Genomic DNA, 19,538 nt, shown 5'->3' with positions numbered 1-19,538 from the left:
GCACATATTCCAAAAGACAGAAGCAACCAAAGTGTTCATCAATGGATGAATGGATAAAGTGTGATATGTACACACAATGGAATAATACTCAGTGTTAAAAAGGAAGAAAGCTCTGACACCCTATAACATGGATGAACCTTAAGAAAATCACACCAAGTGATATAAGCCAGTCAGAAAAAGACACACTGTATGATTCCACTTACATGAGATATCCAGAGTAGTCAAATTCATGAAACTGTAAGGTAGAACGGTGCTTACTGGGGTAGATGGGGAGTTATTTAATGGGTATAGAGTTTCAGTTTTGCAAGATAAAAAGAGTTTTGGAGATTTGTTGCACAATAGTGTAAATAAATGTACTTAACAACACTACTACTGTACCCTTAAAAATGGTTCGGGTTGGGCGCAGTGGCTCACACCTGTAATCCCAGCACTTTGGGAGGCCGAGGGGGGTGGATCATGAGGTCAACAGATAGAGAACATCCTGGCCAACAGGTGTGAAACCCCGCCTCTACCAAAAATACAAAACTTAGCTGGGTGTGGTGGCACACGCCTGTAGTCCCAGCTACTCAGGAGGCTGAAGCAGGAGAATCGCTTGAACCTGCAAGGCGGAGGTTGCAGTGAGCCGAGATCATGCCACTGCACTCCAGCCTGGCAACAGTAAGACTCCATCTCAAAAAAAAAAAAAAAAAAAAAAGGTTCAGATGGTTTAAAACAATGAATATGCCATGATACATTTATACAATGGGTATAAACATTATGCCCATTGAGCAAAATGTTACACATTTTACAATAACAAGTATTTTACAGTAGCAAGAATGAAAGAACCACCGTCACCAAAACAACATAGATGAACCTCACAAGCACCATGCTGAGTGAAAGTAGTAGATGCAAAATATCAGTAAACATCAGGAGAATGAGGAAAGAGGCTGGTGTGTGTAGGAAGTAGGAAGAGATTTTCCAGGATGCTGCTCACATTTTATTTCTTCACTTAGGTAAACTTTGTAACGCTGTATTCACTTTTGGACAATTTATCAGGCTACACATGTAATATACACAAATATGTCTTTGTTAAATTATGTAACAATAAATATCATACAAAAATTTAAACACAAAGTAGAGGGGAACCTACAAGGTCCTACATAAATGGTCAACTGCCCGCTCCTGTTTCATCTATTACCACATTATGTCAACGCTCACACAGCTCCCCCCCATTATACGTAAAATTCAATATGTAAAATTTTGTAAAGAAAAAAATGGATTATAATTTTACAGATATTTATACACACACACATACACACTTTGATACAGTAATTATATTTCCAGGATTTTACTCTAATAAAACATCTTAAATAGACATAAAGATTGAGCTAAAAACAACGCTTTTAACCTTGTTCATAACAGCAAAAGAAACAGAAACATCCTAAAGTCCAACAAAAGACTGGTTAAATTAAGATCACAAACAGCTTCCTAGAAGAGAAATACCAGAAAACACCCAGCAAAAGTGAGTACGCAGTTGCTACCCAACGAAGGTTCCTACTGGTAGACTGAAGTTATATCAAATATTATGTAACAAATATCATCACTGCATCCCACTTTCCACTCTATCCCACTTCCTGCCTTCCTACCTTTCTACTCTTTGTGGGTTTACCAGAATTTTATAGAAGACGATAGCTATGCCTTACCATATTTATCACATTAAAAGTTTAATTAGAAGCAAGAGTCAAGGCCATATTTCACTGATTTTAAAACACGTTTTTCCCTAATTTTAACATCTCTGATATTTCACTGTACCCTATAACTGATATAAAAAAGCACTGTGTCATTGTTTCATTGCAGTTTTTCCTTAGTGAAATATAAAATTTACGGTGCATATTACAATTGATAGCCTTTTATGTTTGATAAAACATTACTCTCAAAAAGCTCAATATCTGTAAGTTAAATAAGCATGACCACTAGAAACAAAGTCTGTTAAAGAGCAGAAGCACCAAATATGAACCAAAGCAATTTTTTTAAAAAGGAGAAAAACCTTTATTTACAGATTTTCAGAGGCGCTACAGGATCATGTCTGTGTATTTAAAATTAATTACTTCAAACTATTTGATACAAACGAAAATATTCAACGCTATAAAGGACAGACTGAGTTGGGCACTTACACACCCATCACTTGAGACAACTGTTTAACTTTATCTGAGCCCTGTGCTCCTTAAGAGAGCAACGGATAGGAAATCCTTCACCTTCTGTGTTCCAAGAAATGGCTAACTCTTGCATGTTGTAAAATTAGCCCCTCTATCTTCCTCAGTAATTCCCATGTTTTATAAAACCCTAAGTTTTCTCCCTCCTCTTCAAGACGTTCCTCATTAGTGAATGTTCTTCCCCACTGTAATATCCCGAATAAAATCGTCTCCTTAACTGTTCACTGCATTTTTCCTTTGTTTTGATGCCAGGACTCAAGCAGGATGAAGACCTTGCCTTCGGATCCCTGTTGACTCCACCCAGGTAACAAGGCCTCTCGGTTCCCCATGCCTTGTTTCTGGCCTGTGACCTGGGGATACAACAATGAGTCCAATTGCTGGTTCTGTGCTTTGGACCTTGCTCATCCGCAGCACAGTACGGAACTGATTTTTACTCAGATGTGCTTTATTTCTGCTGCCAGATACTTTTGATTTTACAGTTTGTCAATTTCCATAGACAAATGGGTTATAACAGGGATATTTTTTTTGTTAGGAGAAAGATGACAGAGAACCTGATTATTTTTTTCTATTTGTCTACTTTGAGCTCAAATAAATTAGGAATTTCATGACCACCAAGAAGCAGATCTCAGGACTGGGGAATGTTACATTTGCCTATGCTTGATCCATGACTAAAATTTTAAAATTGAATATATAGGCTTTCTCTTCGTGTTCTCTCTGTGTCTGTATGTTTGTCTGTAACTATGAAAGGCCTTTACCTCTCATTATGTGAGTGTATAGTTTGTATATTTTCCTACCTCTAGATGATATTCTCAAATAGGTTATAAAATCCCTTAAAGGAGAGAGCTCAATTCTGACTGGTTCGCAGGTAAGTACAGCCGTCCTTCAGAATCTATGAGGGATTGATTCTAGGACCTCCCTTGGAGAAACAAAATCTGGGATACTCAACTGATATAAAATGACAATATTTGCATATAACTTATGCACATCCTCCCATATACTTTATTTCTAGATTAGTTATAATACCTACTACAACATGGTTACTATATATACGATTATTACACTGAATTATTTAGGGAATAATAACAAGAATAAAAAAAGTCTGTACATGTTCAGCACAGAAGCAATTTTTTTCTGAATATTTTCGACCTGCAGGTGGTTGAATCCATAGATGCAGAACCCACAGATACGGAAGGCCAGCTGTCCTTCTACAAATTGAATAGTCCTAAAATGCTCAGAAGTCAAGGAAATTGAACCTTTAATTCAATGTGAGAAAAAAGAAGACAGGGATCATGGAAACTAACTCAGAAACAGTTTAAGAATTCAAATTCACACAATTTAGGTAAACCTTTAGCAACTGATACTAGTTTATATTGTTGGTTTAATAAAACAGCTATGTGGGCTGGGCACGGTGGCTCACACCTGTAATCCCAGCACTTTGGGAGGCCAAGGTGGGCAGATCATGAGGTCAGGAATTCGAGACCAGCCTGGCCAAGATGGCGAAACTCCGTCACTACTGAAAATACAAAAGTCAGCCAGGCACGGTGGCAGGCACCTGTAATCCCAGCTACTCGGGAGGCTGAGGCAGGAGAACTGCTTGAACCTGGGAGGCAGAGGTTGCAGTTAGCCAAGATTGCGCCACAGCACTCTAACCTGGACGACAGAGCAAGGCTGTCTCAAAAAACAAAACAAAACAAAACAAAACAAAAAAAACAGTTATGTCTTCTCTGACTTATCAGTGTGTTAAATATATACACAGATTTTTATTCTACTGGTGAATGTCCCTTCCTAAACTTATACAGGTTTATTAATCAAATAAGCTAACATTACTACTACTTAATGCTTAAGATTCTAAAAAAGGTAAATTTCTATTTAACCAAATTTAATCATTATCTGACAAACTATTTCAATAATCACATCGGCTTGAAGATAATTTAGAAGGTCTCTAGGTAATTTGAAACTTCTAATACTAAATTGACTTAATCAATGGGTATTCATTAGATGCCCAGACCATTCCTGAGTACTAAAACACTGACTGTTAAACAAAATTTGTTTAAAGCTGGGCACAATGGCTCACACCTCTAATTCCAGCACTTTGCAAGGCCGAGGCAGGCAGATTACTTGAGCCCAGGAGTTTGAGACCAGCCTGGGCAATGTGGAGAAACCCCATTTCTACAAAAAATTTAAAAATTAGCCATGCATGGTGGCATGTGCCTATAGTCCCATCTACAGGGGAGGCTGAGGTAGGAGGATCACTTGAGCCCAGGAGGTCCAGGCTGCAGTGAGCCATGATGGTGCCACCACACCCCAGCCTGGGCAATAGTAAGACCCTGTCTCCAAAAAAAAAAAAAAAAAAAAAAAAAACGGTTTATAATATACTTTTTGTCTTATTTTTAGTCCATTAATGAATGCGTTCATTTTGATACAGAAAGTTGTAGTAGGTTCATGGAAAAGCAATTTTATCTGTCATGGTCAAGACTGGTAAGTTTGGTGGTTTTAAATAAGGTTTTTAAAAAGATCTTTAGTATCAAATGTTATACTGATACAAAACTAAAATTGTGTTTTCTCTGTTTCAATGTCAAATGTTTCTCAGATTACTGGTTTGCTCTTAATAGAAGATTGTATAAGTTATTCTTTACTTTCTACATTATCTGCACAGACAAGAAGATTCTGTTTTACCATGATAACCTTCTATGGTTTATGCTGACTTAGTATGTCCTTGATTATTTAAGGAACAAGTTTCTCTTTCATGAAAGTTTCTTTATGATCATGTTACCACTTATGTTAACTTTCAAAATCTTTATTGTCACTTGGGTTAAATATAAAGTCAACTATTATTTCTTGGTACCCTATGAGCCTATCTTAATTAAAGTTTTCAAATCTGACAACTTTTGATATTTTGCCTTACCAAAATCAAATCATAAATATCATTTGCACCTAAAACTGTCTTTGAGATTTCCCAGATGGTGCCCCCCAAAACAATCACAAGATTTGTTCTTTCACCTTTTAAAAAAAGAAGTGCTAGAAAATAATTAGGTTTATCTGGCATGTTGTTATTGATGAGTTATCAAGTCAGAAGAGATGCTTAGCCTTCTCTAGGTTAAACATGTATGCGTAAAATGTTGTAAAAATTTCAGACTCTGCTTGCTACAGAAGTCACCAGAAAATTGTCAGTGCTCTCACTGACGACGATACACTGCTATTTATCAGAGTCCTGGTGCTACTTTGTTCGGTATTAGACAAAAGCACAGCATTACTAGTCATAATTTCAGTTTTGTTTTTTAAATGTTCACTACGTCCCAACTTGTTTAACTTGAATCTAGCATCTTCCAGGCCAGTGGTTTTCAACTGGATATTCACATCACTTACCTATGTTTCATTAATATGCACAAACAGATGTTCAGCACATATTCCAGACTTACACAATCTCTCTCTCTGATATTGTTGGTATATTTTAACTATACGCTTGGTATATTGTTGGCATATATCAGAACTAACACATGTTATAGCTAAACTTCTTTTTCTCAGTAAAGATTATATACTACATACTTTTATTTCCCAGTAAAGATTAACTATTTTCAAGAAAGAGTGGATATTGCATTTAATTTATAAGAATGGAATTTTTATAATTATATAATAATTTTTACATAAAAAGCCACTCTTTCTTGAAAATAGAATCCTTATGTTTATATAAATATTTTCTCTAAAAAAATTTTGGAATGACTTTAATCTTGTCTTCTACAACAACCAACCAACCACATCCTTATTAATTGCTTTGTTCTTATAATGAATTCTCATTGGATCTTTCACTTTTGAAAATTATAGTAATAAGCTAACTACAGCCACTTAAAGTTATTTGTCATCTACAGACAGGTTTTTGTTTTACCTTGCTGCTTCCCTGACAGCACTTACAATCAGCTACAAGCCAGAGTGCCTGTCTTCAACAAAGAAGAGCTGTCTTGGGACCCACAGAAAAGGACTTTGCCAGGTACCCTGCAGTACAGTCTTTTGATGTAGTTTAAACAACTTTCAGAAGATACCAGTGGACTGAGTCAAGATTTCTAGAACTCTAATCAAGAGGAAGATACATTCATGAGACGGCTAACTAAAGATCAAGTGGAAAAAGAATTACATAGGACTGAATGAACTAATCAAGGATGACTGTGGATTCTGTTGAGAATATTGTTGCTGTTACTAATGTTTTATTTTCTGCATATATAAGGAGTCCTTTCTTCTTAAGCTATCTATACCTCATTACAATTTAGGAGAATATGCTTTTGTAACTAAAGTTATCCAGTGCATTTTGTCTTTCACACTGGTAAGAATAAAATAACTTAATACCTTTCTAGAAAGAAATACGGCAACACCTCTCAAAAATCTTAAAACTCTAAATATCTTATGACCTAGGAAGCTATCCTAAAGAAACAATCCAAAATACTGAAAAATTCACAAAAATATTTCTATCAAGTCACTAATTGTAAGTGGAATCATATATATCACAAACCATATGTTATCATATTCAAACTATTAAATTATGGGATATACATCAAGAGAAATACAGTTTGCCATCGGTTGTCATAGGAAAATGCTAATGGTATATGGTAGCTTGTAAAAATAAACTGTGTAAAAAAAAATACACAGAAAAGAAATATGCCAAGGTAACTACTTTTAGATGGCAGAAGTAGAATTGGTAATTTTCTTCTTTATATGTTTCATAGTTTTCCATAATAGATATATGTTACCTTTATAATCAGGAAAATTTCTAACTGATTAAGTTGGTTTTATTAAGTGAAAAGATTTCATTCACTCTTCTCAGGCAGTAACTAGATCAACCTAGTTTTATTAAGTGAAAAGATCTCATTCGTTTTTCTTAGGCAGTGGCTAGATCAATCTGAAAACTATTCCTCTTAACATTTAAAAAATGAAAAGAAAATTAATCCAAGTTATAAAGACACAAGTTAAATGAATGAAAAAGAATTTTCACAGAAGACAGCTGTGCCTATTAACCTAAACAATCACAATCTGTAGCGTTACAGTTCTTAATTTAGTAGCATGATTTATGATGATCCAAGGGCCAGTAAGAATTCCAAACACCTGTAGGAATAATCTACCAAATAAACCACAACTAAAGTAAAAGAGAGAATCTGGAAAAGCTAGGTCCAAAAAGGAGAACCTTATTCTTATTTCTATGGCTTCTGCAGACACGGGGGTTGGGGGGGGGTTTGGGGGGGGAATTGTTTCTTGAATGGAGATTATTGCAGCTATTTTTAAAAGTATCTAGCCTCAATGTATATTTGGTGGCTTTTTAAGAAAATCACTATAGGACTTGCCTCTTTCACCTTAAGCCCAAAAAGAGGAAGAAAAGAGAAAGGTAATAATAACAGCTAATACTGAGCACTGACTACAGAAGAGGAATTATTTAATCTTAATAACAACCTAGGAAGACGTTATTATTTTTGCCTTTCAAATGAGGAAACAGACAGAGGCTAAATTACTTCCCCACAATCCCACTGCTAGCAATCAAAAGGTAACATTCAAAGCCTATCTACTACCAAAACCTATGCTCTGCCTCCTTCATACAAGTGTCGTCAAAGAACCTGCTAACTGTTAGGCAATGAGCCAGCAATTAGGCTATAAAAGTAAGCAAAACAATAGACGATGCCCCAGACCTCATGGAGTTTACTGAAGGCAAACATAATAAACAAATATGTGCACAAATATATAATTACAAATGGTGGTAAACTGCAGGGGCTCTGAGACACATAACAGAAGGACCTCATCTATTCTGGGGGGAAGCGGGGGAACTGTCAAGGTGGACCCTAAAGTAAGCAATGCTTAAGACCTGAAGTGAAACTGCTGTACCCTAACACAGATTACATATGACATATATATCATGCATATACAGAATATATAGATGTGAAATATATAGATATTGTTTGAATTATTTGATAACATTTATAACACATAGTTCGAGACATACATGATTCGACCTATAATTAATAACTTGATAAAAATATTTTTGTAAATTTTTCAGTATTTGGATTATTTGGATTATTTCTTATATATGTGTACACATATGTATATATAATATACACATATACTAAATATGTATATACATCTATATATAATATACACGTGTGCATGTGTACACATATTATATATAAAATACATACACATATATAATGTAATATACACATATGTATATATAATGTAATATACATGTGATATACACATATGTATATAATATACACATATTTTATATGTATATGTGTATTTGTGTATACATGTATATGTGTATATATATGTACACATACATATATTACATATACACATATACAACATACACATATATAATATATACACACATATATATGTATATGCGTACATACATACGTATATATATCAGGGGAAAATGAGTTCCTTTTTTTTCTTAAGGACTGCCCTATCTGAAAAATTTTAAACACAAGTTAGTGTTTCAGAGAAAGATCAACAAATTACCTAAATTACTCACATAACGCCAATCTCAATTTTATTCTAAAATTAATCCTAGATTTTAAACTGATCTTTACAATTCTTGTAGTTTAAGGATAAGCAGCCAAGAGAACAACGTTGAGAGACAAGCATAGATACATTCTTACTCTTGCCTTCGGGTAACAATGCTGTCTTCAAGTAAGTATTGCCGAGCTTCTCCAAAATTCCATTTGATCATTTAGTAGACAAACACTGTACTTGTTCTCCTGACTCAGTCTCAAGGGACAAGGTACAAAGTACAACAGCATCCTTTTTATTTTGGATAGAGCTACGCTTTTAAAACTGAGGGTCACAACCCATTTGTGGGTAATAAAATCATTTTAGTAGGGTATCATGAACAACTTTTAATAGAACAGAATAAGAATTATTTGAGCGTATCATATATTGCAAGGTCAAATATTGTTTCAAAATTGTTTTCTTTTGGTTACAAGGCACACACACACACTGTCGTAAAATGTATTTCTTACTGTAGGTCACAACCATAACCACAATTTCAAAACCACTACTACAGACCAGAAGTTAGAATCTTACTGTCTTCTTGATCTACAGACAGACCCCTGAAAATAACACATCTTAAAATGTCTGAGCATTGGCTCTTCTTTATTCTGTGAGCAAGAAAGAAAAGTTTCATAGGGAAAAAAAACGTGGATGATGAGTTTTAAGAGGATTTCATATTTTCTATTTGCATTTTTTTCTGAAAACAAATCTTTCATTTCGTTTGATCCTGTCAAGTCCAATTAATCCAGAAAATACAGCATTCCATGGTTGCCAAGTAACCGTGCACATAGGCTTGAGCTGAAGCTGGGCTATGTATGGCAAGTGGCTGGAGAACACCTTGGCTTCGGACCTTGACCAGGGGAGCACATGGCAATGCAAGGGTAAGGGAAGAAAGGCCTGCAGATCTGGAACCTAAGCTGTGACCTGGGAAAGCTGCAGCCCCTCTAGGCCATTTTTCTCATCTCTAAAACGAGACGCACGGCCCAGATGATCTTACAAGAGCTCAACTCTTGTAATTCTGTAAGCAACGGCTAGGAAGTTGGATGAAAGGAACACTAAGAGTCCTACCGTCTGTAAGAACTTGTATTAGCAAATGTTTAAATCCTTATCTGAGTAAGAACTAAATACTTACGCATACAACAAACTAACTCCAAAAATTTTGTGAGAAAACCAAGCTATATCTACATTTTATGTTCCCACATAAAAAGACTTTAGGATTTTAAATAAATGTACTATCTTCCAAAAGTTCTCCACTGAAAGACTAAAAAGGTTGACAATTTCTATTATATTGACAACTCTAAACTAGCTGTCCTGTAACAAGCCCTATTCAGAAAGTTCCACATTTCAGCAGTATCTTCAAATAGCCTGCTCACACACAAAAAAGCTTCCACTGAAAACATCAAATCTTATCAGCTTTAAAGCTTAGTATCTACTTTTCTCCACAGAAGGCTTATTTCATCTGAAATGAAATCCATGTGTGAAATGCTTTTGATATACTGCCTAATATATTCTTAATAGCTTTCCCTGCTAATTTATAAACACATGGCATCCATATGACCCATGAAACCAGTACTGCTGAGGTAGGTCTGCAAATTGCAAAACATGAATGTTCTTGCAATTCAAAAACAAAACGTCATGTTGCCTGTCAGTGAATAAATATTTAAAGGCAAAGGCACTCGATTACAAAGTGTGAGATGTGTAGGGGTCTAAAAATGCGCCAGTGGCACAATGTATCTTTTAAAACAGACATTTCAAGTACACCCCTTAAAATGGGGAAAGCATGTTAACACAATATACATGTTGAGAACACAGTTCTAGATCTTAAGTATTTCTATTAATGTAAAAGACCACCCTAACGTAAGTCCTGTGTTTGTTTTGTTACTGTTGGAGTTGTTTCTAATCTACATAATCTCTTACCCAAGATGAAGTAAATAATTTTTTAAAACCAGCTTGCTACAGCCAGCTCAGACAGTTCACAGATACCAAAAATAAATAAAATCATTTAAAATTTGGCAACAATATTCCCTTTATATGACATATGGACTCTCATCAATTTCACTTTTATTAACAATTCAATGTAAGGAAATTTAAGATTATAAATGAGCTAGTTAAGAATTTAGGCTCTCTTGATTAGCTTTTTATTTTAAAATAAAACATGTAACATGTTCATCATAAAAAGTTTTAGGAAAAATTAGTATGTATTCTTTATGTCTTTTTTCTATGCACATACACTTTTTAAAATGGGATCACACTGAGTATCAGGATTTTAAGAAGCTTAACTCAAATTAATAGTTTAAGCACAAATAGAGATTAGCTCACATCAAATTAAGAGAAAAATAGGGACAAATCTAGCATAAAAGGGCAACTGGCTGAGACTGGTGGTGCACACCTGTAGTTCCACCTACTTGGGAGGCTGAGGCAAAAGAATTATTTTGAGCCCAGAAGTTCGAATCCAGCCTGGGTAACATACAGAGACTGCCATCTCTTTCTTTATATTTATTTATTTTTTTTAAAGGCAACTGGCCATAGACCTCTTTCAGCCTCTCTGCTTTTCTCTGGGGGTTAACATCACTGTCTGACACTAGGTCCTCTGTAGTAGCTTCAGGAAGCTAGCTCTAGGCTCATGACTTTTCAGCATATATTTCAGCAAAATCGGCGTTTCTCTCTCCCAGCTCCAATTTGAAAAATCCCAGGAAAGAATCCTAATTGGCTTGGACTGGGTCAAATGCATGCCTATGGCCTGGCATCTGGAAGAAGACAGCAGCTCCAATATGTACCATGTAGTTTAAGTCAAGAGAGGAATTCCCCCAAATAAGGTAGAAGGAAGACAGGGAGGTAGGGCAGACATAGCTGGTGGACAAATACGTGTATGAAATGAACATCCACCTCAAATTTTGGCTCCCATCTTCTGCAAATACTGTTTTACAGTCTGTTTGTTTTTGCTCAATACAGTGGTGAGTATGTATACACCAGAAATACCTGAGAATCTTCTTAAAAATAGATACTCAGGTACCACCCCAAAAGGAGTTGTATCACAAGCACTTTCACATGTCACTAAATATTATTTTAAAACACAGTTTTTTTTTTGTTTTTTTTTTTTTGAGACGGAGTCTGGCTCTGTCACCCAGGCTGGAGTGCAGTGGCGCGATCTCGGCTCACTGCAAGCTCCGCCTCCCGGGTTTACGCCATTCTCCTGCCTCAGCCTCCCAAGTAGCTGGGACTACAGGCGCCCGCCACCTCGCCCGGCTAGTTTTTTGTATTTTTTAGTAGAGACGGGGTTTCACCGTGTTAGCCAGGATGGTCTCAATCTCCTGACCTCGTGATCCGCCCGTCTCGGCCTCCCAAAGTGCTGGGATTACAGGCTTGAGCCACCGCGCCCGGCCTAAAACACAGTTTTTAATAAATGGACAGAATTCTGATATGGTTCTAATTCTTTAAATTGAATTTTACGATTTAAATCCAGAAAAGCCACATACCATCATGATCCTTTTTGAACACGATATTCGAAAAGAATTTTATGAAAGCACCAACGACTGACATCTTTGCCACACCGTTCTGAGAAACTATGCTAGAGGCTTCTTGGCGGGAGGCAGTGGGGCAGAGATTATGGGGAGAATATGGGCGGGGGGGAATGGAGACAATAAGGTGATCCTCTGAGACTCACCATTAGTAAAAATATACCGTACCACTGAGGTTTAAAAAAAAAAAAACAAAGTCTTAAAGGGAGAAGGATAAAATATGCCCCCAAATTAAAGCAGGAAAAGCAAGGTTTGTTAGAATCTCTAAAGACTGAAGACTAAAAACAAACACACTATAAACCAAACAATTGAGGAAAGTTTGTGACCCGAGGGAAAAAAGCAGCCTGTGTGACGCCTAGAAAATAAAAACCTAAGAATAAGTCTGGATCGCACTGCCTCTCATTCAGAAGCAGGGGTGCACCTGATAGGGATGCAAGTCCACCTCACTGGTCTGCTAACACGAATCACTGGGATCATTCAACTCATTTCCCTTGCTAATATCATGCTTACTAATCAATCTCTTAATTATACTTTGGCTTTCTACAGGCAAGAGAATACACTGACTAACCAGGTGTACAGACAAAGCTGAGTATCTGTGCCTGAGAAGCGAAGCACAGTGAGTGTCTGGGCCTTGATTATCGTGCCAAGGGAGTGCCAGCTTATATAAAGACCTACGGAGTCTTCAGCTAATCTCCTTCTCTCACATGTTTTCCATTTTCTCTTTAAAGAAACTATTTCCAGTAGCCTACTAATAGGCAACGTTAAAGAGTCTTTAAACAGCATACATACCACCTGGTCAAATTACAAGGGTGAGACAATAGAATACTATGAGTAAAATTACAGTCACAAGGAATGAGGAATTATCAAATAACAGGAAGTTATTACAACAAATGTATCCAGTGAGCAGGCAAGACCTTTATATCCCCATATTTCAGTAGAGCTCAGAACAAGATTTGCAGGACACCATCAGAGCACATGTGAAGGAAACAGAGTGGCCTCTAACAATGACAGAAAATTAAAGGGAACCACAAAGTCCTCTTGAGTGACAAGTCCCCAGTTGAAAACATGAAGTTTCTGCCATCACTGCTGTTTGATGACTCCTCTCTGCCTAGAGCCATCCCTGCCAATGGTATCTACTATTACAGTGGTCTGAAGCCACAACCATCACTGATGCTGCACCACCAGTCTGGAGCGCCACAGGAGGCTGACTTCTCCAGGGAGAACAGGTGACGTAGAAGGTCAAGACCGAAACACGCAGGCTCAACGTGGACATTCAAGCTGAGAGACAGATCAAATCGCCTAGGAGTGACGACATTCAACTAGTTTTTTCGTAGTGAAACCCAGTTTTTCAAAGAATTTACGATAAATATTTAAAGTAAATAATAAAGTCATTTTTTAAAAAAATTGTTAAATTTATGCAGCATGTACTCATAAAGTCAATGAGAACAATGAAGCTATTTTTAATATAAACATTTTAAATGGAAGGTTATAGTAAACAAGAGCATTATATCAGCCTTAATATCCAATTGATTCCGTGTTTTAAGTGTACAGCTCCAAGAAGTCACAAAGTTAAATTGTTCCAAATTAGTTTTAATAGCTCTCCTAGTCACCTCAGGATCCTCCTAAAACTGCCCCGGAAGCTTGAAAAAGAAATGATAACCAATGTTTATTTCAAAGTTTAATCACTAACAATAACAACTGCTATCCTTATCATGAATTCTTTATCAAAACTAAGGACAAAAGTATCCGCAACTGACAGCAAGCAATAAAACTAGAATAGAGGGCTATCACCTCTCCACCTGTTTTGTGTTGTTGGGTCACTGCATAATTCTCTTGGGCCAGGAGGAAAGCACACACCAAGCAGATGTGCCGGGCTGGCTGCATCTGCCACGATGGAGCACTTGCCATGCAGCTTTGAAGGCCAATATGTACAGGCCTGAGTTCTACAAAAGGCCTGTGCATTAATACAACCTTCCTAATCAATGACACACAGACATAAAGTGCGTGACAAAGATGACAAACAGAGTTTTATTCTAGTCTCTGGCAAAACCAGTTAACCTGGCAGCATAAATTACCACATTATTGGTCTCCAACGTATTAAAAGGTGGCATTTCGCACATTTTCCACAAACGTAAGAAAAAATGCTCAATATCACTAATTATCAGGGAAATGCAAGTTAAAACCACAATGAGATACCACCTCACTCCTGCAAGAATGGCCATAATTTAAAAATAATAAAAAAAATAGACAATGGCATGGATGTGGTAAGAAGGGAACTGTTTTACACTGCTGGTGGGAATGTAAACTAGTACAACCACTGTGGAAAACAATATGGAGATTCCTTAAAAAACTGGCCGGGCACAGTGGCTCACGCCTGTAATCCCAGAACTCTGGGAGGCCGAGACGGGCAGATCACGAGGTCAAGAGTTCAAGACCAGCCTGCCCAACATGGTGAAACCTCAACTCTACTAAAAATACAAAAATGAGCTGGGCGTGGTGGCAGGCGCCTGTAATCCCAGCTACCCGGGAGGCTGAGGCAGGAGGATTGCTCGAACCCAGGAGGTGGAGGTTGCAGTGAACTGAGATCACGCAATTGCACTCCAGCCTGGGCAACACAGCAAGACTCTGTCTCAAAAAAACTAAAAAAAACCTGAAAACTAAAAGTAGAACTACCATCTGATCCAGTAATCCCACTACTGAGTATCTACCCAAAGGAAATCAAGTAATCATATGAAAAAGACACATGTACACACGTTTATAGCAGCAATTTGCAAGTCACAACTGCAAAAACATGGAACCAACCTAAATGCCCATCAACCAATGAGTGGATAAAGAAAATGTGGCATATATACACCATGTAATACTACTCAGCCATAAAACAGAACGAAATAATGGCAACTGTAGCAACTTGGATGGAGCTGGAGGCCATGATTCTAAGTGAAGTCACTCACGAATGGAAAACCAAGTATCATATTCACTTATAAGTGGGAGCTAAGCTAGGAGGATGCAAAGGCATAAGAATGACATAATGGACTTCGAAGACTGGGGGAAAGCTCAGAGCGGGGTGAGGGAATAAAGACTACATATTTGGTACAGTGTATACTGCTTGGGTGACAGGTGCACCAAAATCTTAGAAATCACCACTAAAGAACTTATCCATGTAACCACAAAACACCTGTACCCCCAAAAACTATTGAAATAAAATACAAAAGAAAATTATGAAAAAAAAAAAAAAAGAGGTGGCATTTCACACATTTTGAACACGTACACTGAGCTCCTTTAAAATGGTTTTAAAAAAAAAAAGTTCAAATGAACAAACTGGATAGCCCCTGCAACATCTTTTACCAAAGATCTACAGTAATTCTGTCAGAGGTCAGTTCTGTGTACTGAAGGGCAGGTGGTGACAATGAGGACATAAAAAAGAGAAAACAACAGCTTCGTCAAATAATCTGTTTTACAGATTTGCTATTGTAAAATTAACTGCAATGTTGCTAAGAAAAATATTTCTAAGGTCTTCTTGTTCCGTACACTGCTGTTCACTTACAGTTGGATGAAACCCATTATCCTGACCTATTTTTATTATAACAAAGACAGAAGCCTGACTGAAAAGTCAAGGTTTCTTTTTAACACTGAAGCAGCAGTCAATTTTGCAGCACATTTTCATTTCTCTGCCCTTCCATTTCTTTCCGGAGTAGGTTATACAGAATTCTAATTTCTGATCTGCCTATTTGGATAATGAATTCTTCATGGTGATTAAAGACATGGGTTTGGCAGCCAGACCTTTCTTCATTACCAGCTGTAAAACCTTGAACAAGATACTTAACCTGTGTGCCTCAGTTTCCTCATCTGTAAAAAAAAAAAAAAGATAGTATAATAGGACCTACCTCATAGGGTTGTTGAAAGAATTAAATGGGTTAATAGAAATAAAGACAATGGCCTATTTTAAGCATTAAGTGTTCACTATTAATTTTAAAGAAAAAGGTATCAAAATTGCTCAAAAACTGAACCCGTTAACAAATTCATAATAAACTTTCTGACAATATTTCTAAAACTACTAGATGTATTCAAAAGGAACCAAAGGAATTCTCATTACACCCTGTACCATTATTGAGTTGTTCCTTAAAAGTACCCAGAAGTATCTCAGAATTAAGAGAGGCAACTAATTTCTTCACAGCTTATAAAAATAAAACAAATTTGCTTGGGCCAACTGAGTGATGACAAGCAAGAATATGGGTCCTGTGTTCAGTTCTAACTACAGCTACAGATGTGAATTTTCTTTAAGCAAGAAAAAGAGGACACTTTACTGCCTTATTCCTAGAACTATAGAGCTCTTAAGACCATAAGATGCCAAGAGGTGCTGCCGAGGTATTTTCATTACTGAGGACAGGGGGCAGCAGTTTGCAAGTTTACTCTCGGATGCAAAGGACAAGGGAGTAAGAGGACATTGGAACACAGAAACACAGGCACGTAAAAAGAGGGAAATTCTCAGTTATGGTGAGTTTGTTCTCCCACAAAAAAAAAAAAAAAAAAAAAAAAAAAAGGCATAAAGGTAGTTAATAGAGTCTCTATGGAAGAAAAAGCAACAAATGCTTTGGTTACCGAAGTTCCATCTTAGAGCTTCCTGCAGCAGCAAAGTTTCAGACAAATGAATCCTTACTTTATGTGCACGTGTGAGCAACAATCTGCACAATACTAGCACTAAAGCACAGTAAGGGGCCCTCAGAAGAGGAAAGCAACGTGTCTGTCTGCATAGTCTAAGTGCAGTTTCTCACCGAAGAGATGACAGGCACTCTCTGCAGCGGGCAAAAGGAGAGAAGGAGGGAACGCGGGGAAATAGCCAGTACGCACTCGATTTCCGAATGTCTCATTTACTCGAATGAGGGCAGAGGGGAGGGACCACTTTCGTTCAGCAATGATGAGAGGCATTTCAGTGAGGCCACTCTTCCGAAGCTAGCGGCAGGGGAGGCAGCCGCACTCTGCTCCCAGCCCCCGCAGCGTTGAGGGTGAGCTGGGAGAGCCTGCAAGGGAAGGGGAGCTAGCAACACGCTCGAGCAGAACCCTGCGGAGCCGCAACCCCGGGAGGAGTCGCCGGACAGACTCGGCCGCGGTCCCCTGGGACCCAGTGATGCACCGCGCCCCTCCCGCCCCAGCCTGCAGAGCCTGGATGCTTCCCTCCCCACCTGGCGGGAAGCAGAGGCCCTCGGGCCCGACGGAGTTCGGGCCAGGACCCGCCCCGCTTTCTGCGAGCGACCGACTGCGGCCGCCACACTCACCTCGCCGCCAAGCAGCACTCGGGTTCTGACTCGCTCTCGGGTTCCGGCGGCGGCGGTGGTGGCGGCGGCGGCGGCGGCGGCTCCTCCATGGCGGCGGCAGGCGTGACGGCAAAAGCGGGAGGAGGGACCAGCGCGGCAGCGGCTTCTCTCATCCGTGCACGGAGCCCCGCATGGCCGCGGCAAACAGTAAGCTGCAGCCTGGCTCGGGGCACCGAAGCGCCGAAGTGCGGGAGTGACTCGGCTCCGCCTCCGCCTCTACCCTGCCGCAGGAGCCGCGCGCGCCGCGGCCATCTTGGAAACGGCGACCGGCCGAGCGCCGGGGCTACGGTGGGCGGCGAGGGACAAGCCTCCGAGATCGGCGGCGGAGGCGGCGGGCGCCGGAATCCGACCGAACGGGGGCGGAGACGGCGGCAGGGAGGGGCGGGGAGCGCCGTCAAGTGTCCGTGCGATTGGGTCCCGGAGCTGGGTCTCCCCAGCTCGCCCGGTTTCGCCCCGGCCGGTGGCAGTGGGGGAATGTGAAGCGGAGCCGGGCTGTGCGGCGAGCTGGGACCTGAGGCTTCCCGAGCGGTCGTCGGTCTGGAAGGGACGCTGGGTAGGGCCGATGAGCGGGGCGGGTGCGGCGCTGTGAGCCCGGCCGGAGTCGCCGCCCAGGGACCTGCCACCCGGATCCCAGGATCCCACCTTCCAGGAGGACGGACGTCACCCGGACGCTCGCAACTCCGGTCTCTTGATAGCGCAGCCTTCCACAAGCTCGGATTTTTAAGACTTGAAATAAAGTCTCCAGAATTCCAGACCATTAAAGTGACACCCTCATTTCAACCCTGCAGAACTTCTCACCCCAGTGTCACAAGATTCGATAGTGATCTCCCAGAAACTTGGACTGGAATGCTCCTACACTGAGGGGGTGGGGGGAAGAAGAAAGGCTAAAGATTATTACAGAGTTACAAAAATCCTGTTAGAATTCCAAGGAATCGTTTAGTCTTAGCACTGGGGCTTCACAGTTTTTTTTTAAGTTGGAAATATTTACAAAATTTCCCGTAGGGTGAAATCCAGAGTTAATCCAAAAGCAGAATCTTTTAAAATTAAGTACATTCAAATGTGCAGATTTCTTAAACCTCATTTAGTTGAGCTTTGATACGTAAAACGCACGTTTTGAATAACGCTGGTAACAAAGAAAAACATTGAATTGATTATAGGTATGTTATATTTAAAGACCAGTTGTGAAATTAGCTATATTGTGCTCAAAGTATGTTACTGACATTTCTCTGTTGTTAAAAGGAACTGCTTCATTCTAGTTTTTTATAATAGTCTATATTATGTATATAGTCTGATAGTGCTGAATTTCTGAATTGATCTTCATCTTATTTACTCAACAACATTCATTCAACAAATACTTATTAAGTGAATATATATGTCAGGAACTGTACTAGATGCTCGGGTTGTAGCAGTAAGCACAACAGACCAAGCAAACAGCTTAGTAAAGGGTGAGATAAAGTATTCAAAAGAAATTAATTTTTATCTTAATTTTTAAAATTATAAATTTTTTTAAAATCACAAATTGGTATCCATGTATAATTCATTTCCATTCATTTTCTTGTGTAAAGAAAGCTCAGTAAAAGTATTTCTTAGGTTTCTGTAATTCTAGTTCTCTACTCAATTTTCCTCTGCAATTTTCTGAGCCAGAACCCTTCTTAGAAGGCATATTAGAGACTTTTAAAAGTTAAATAATAAAATAAATCTCTTCTTTAAACAGCATTGTACTACGTATTCTTTGGTATGACTACCGAATTTAAGCTAAATGATAATGCAGACACGTGCGTTCAAGTCACAAAACACTTAGCAAGTATAATCAGCATCCGGGAGACCTGTGGCTTGTTCTTGTTTTTTAATTTCCACTTGAGGATACTATCTATTTTAGCAGAAACCAAGTAAATTTACACTTACCTAATCAAGTAATGCATCATATATAGAAACCTAAGTTAACTGGTGCTAAATAGTCAATGTGAGTGTTGTGAGTTTTCTCCCCACCC

General features: G+C 38.7%; 1 protein-coding gene across 6 annotated transcripts in view; it reads right to left on the bottom strand.

The window, feature by feature from the left end:
• Positions 1-18,301, bottom strand: part of MAP3K4 (mitogen-activated protein kinase kinase kinase 4) — a 127,618-nt gene extending 109,317 nt beyond the window's left edge. For 3 of the 6 annotated variants that reach the window (XM_050786827.1, XM_050786833.1, XM_050786832.1), the window contains exon 1: positions 17,509-18,301. In XM_050786827.1, the coding sequence (XP_050642784.1) occupies positions 17,509-17,660 (152 nt within the window). In that variant the 5' untranslated portion in view covers positions 17,661-18,301. The remainder of the gene's footprint in view (positions 1-17,508) is intronic. The other 3 variants (XM_050786829.1, XM_050786828.1, XM_050786831.1) reach the window with 1 other exon arrangement.
• Between the last annotated feature and the right edge of the window lie 1,237 nt (positions 18,302-19,538).

This window comes from Macaca thibetana, chromosome 4 (genome assembly GCF_024542745.1).
Source record: "Macaca thibetana thibetana isolate TM-01 chromosome 4, ASM2454274v1, whole genome shotgun sequence".
Lineage (NCBI taxonomy): Eukaryota > Metazoa > Chordata > Mammalia > Primates > Cercopithecidae > Macaca > Macaca thibetana.
Note: the sequence above shows the minus strand (reverse complement) of the source record. Positions and strands in the feature narration are given on the sequence as shown.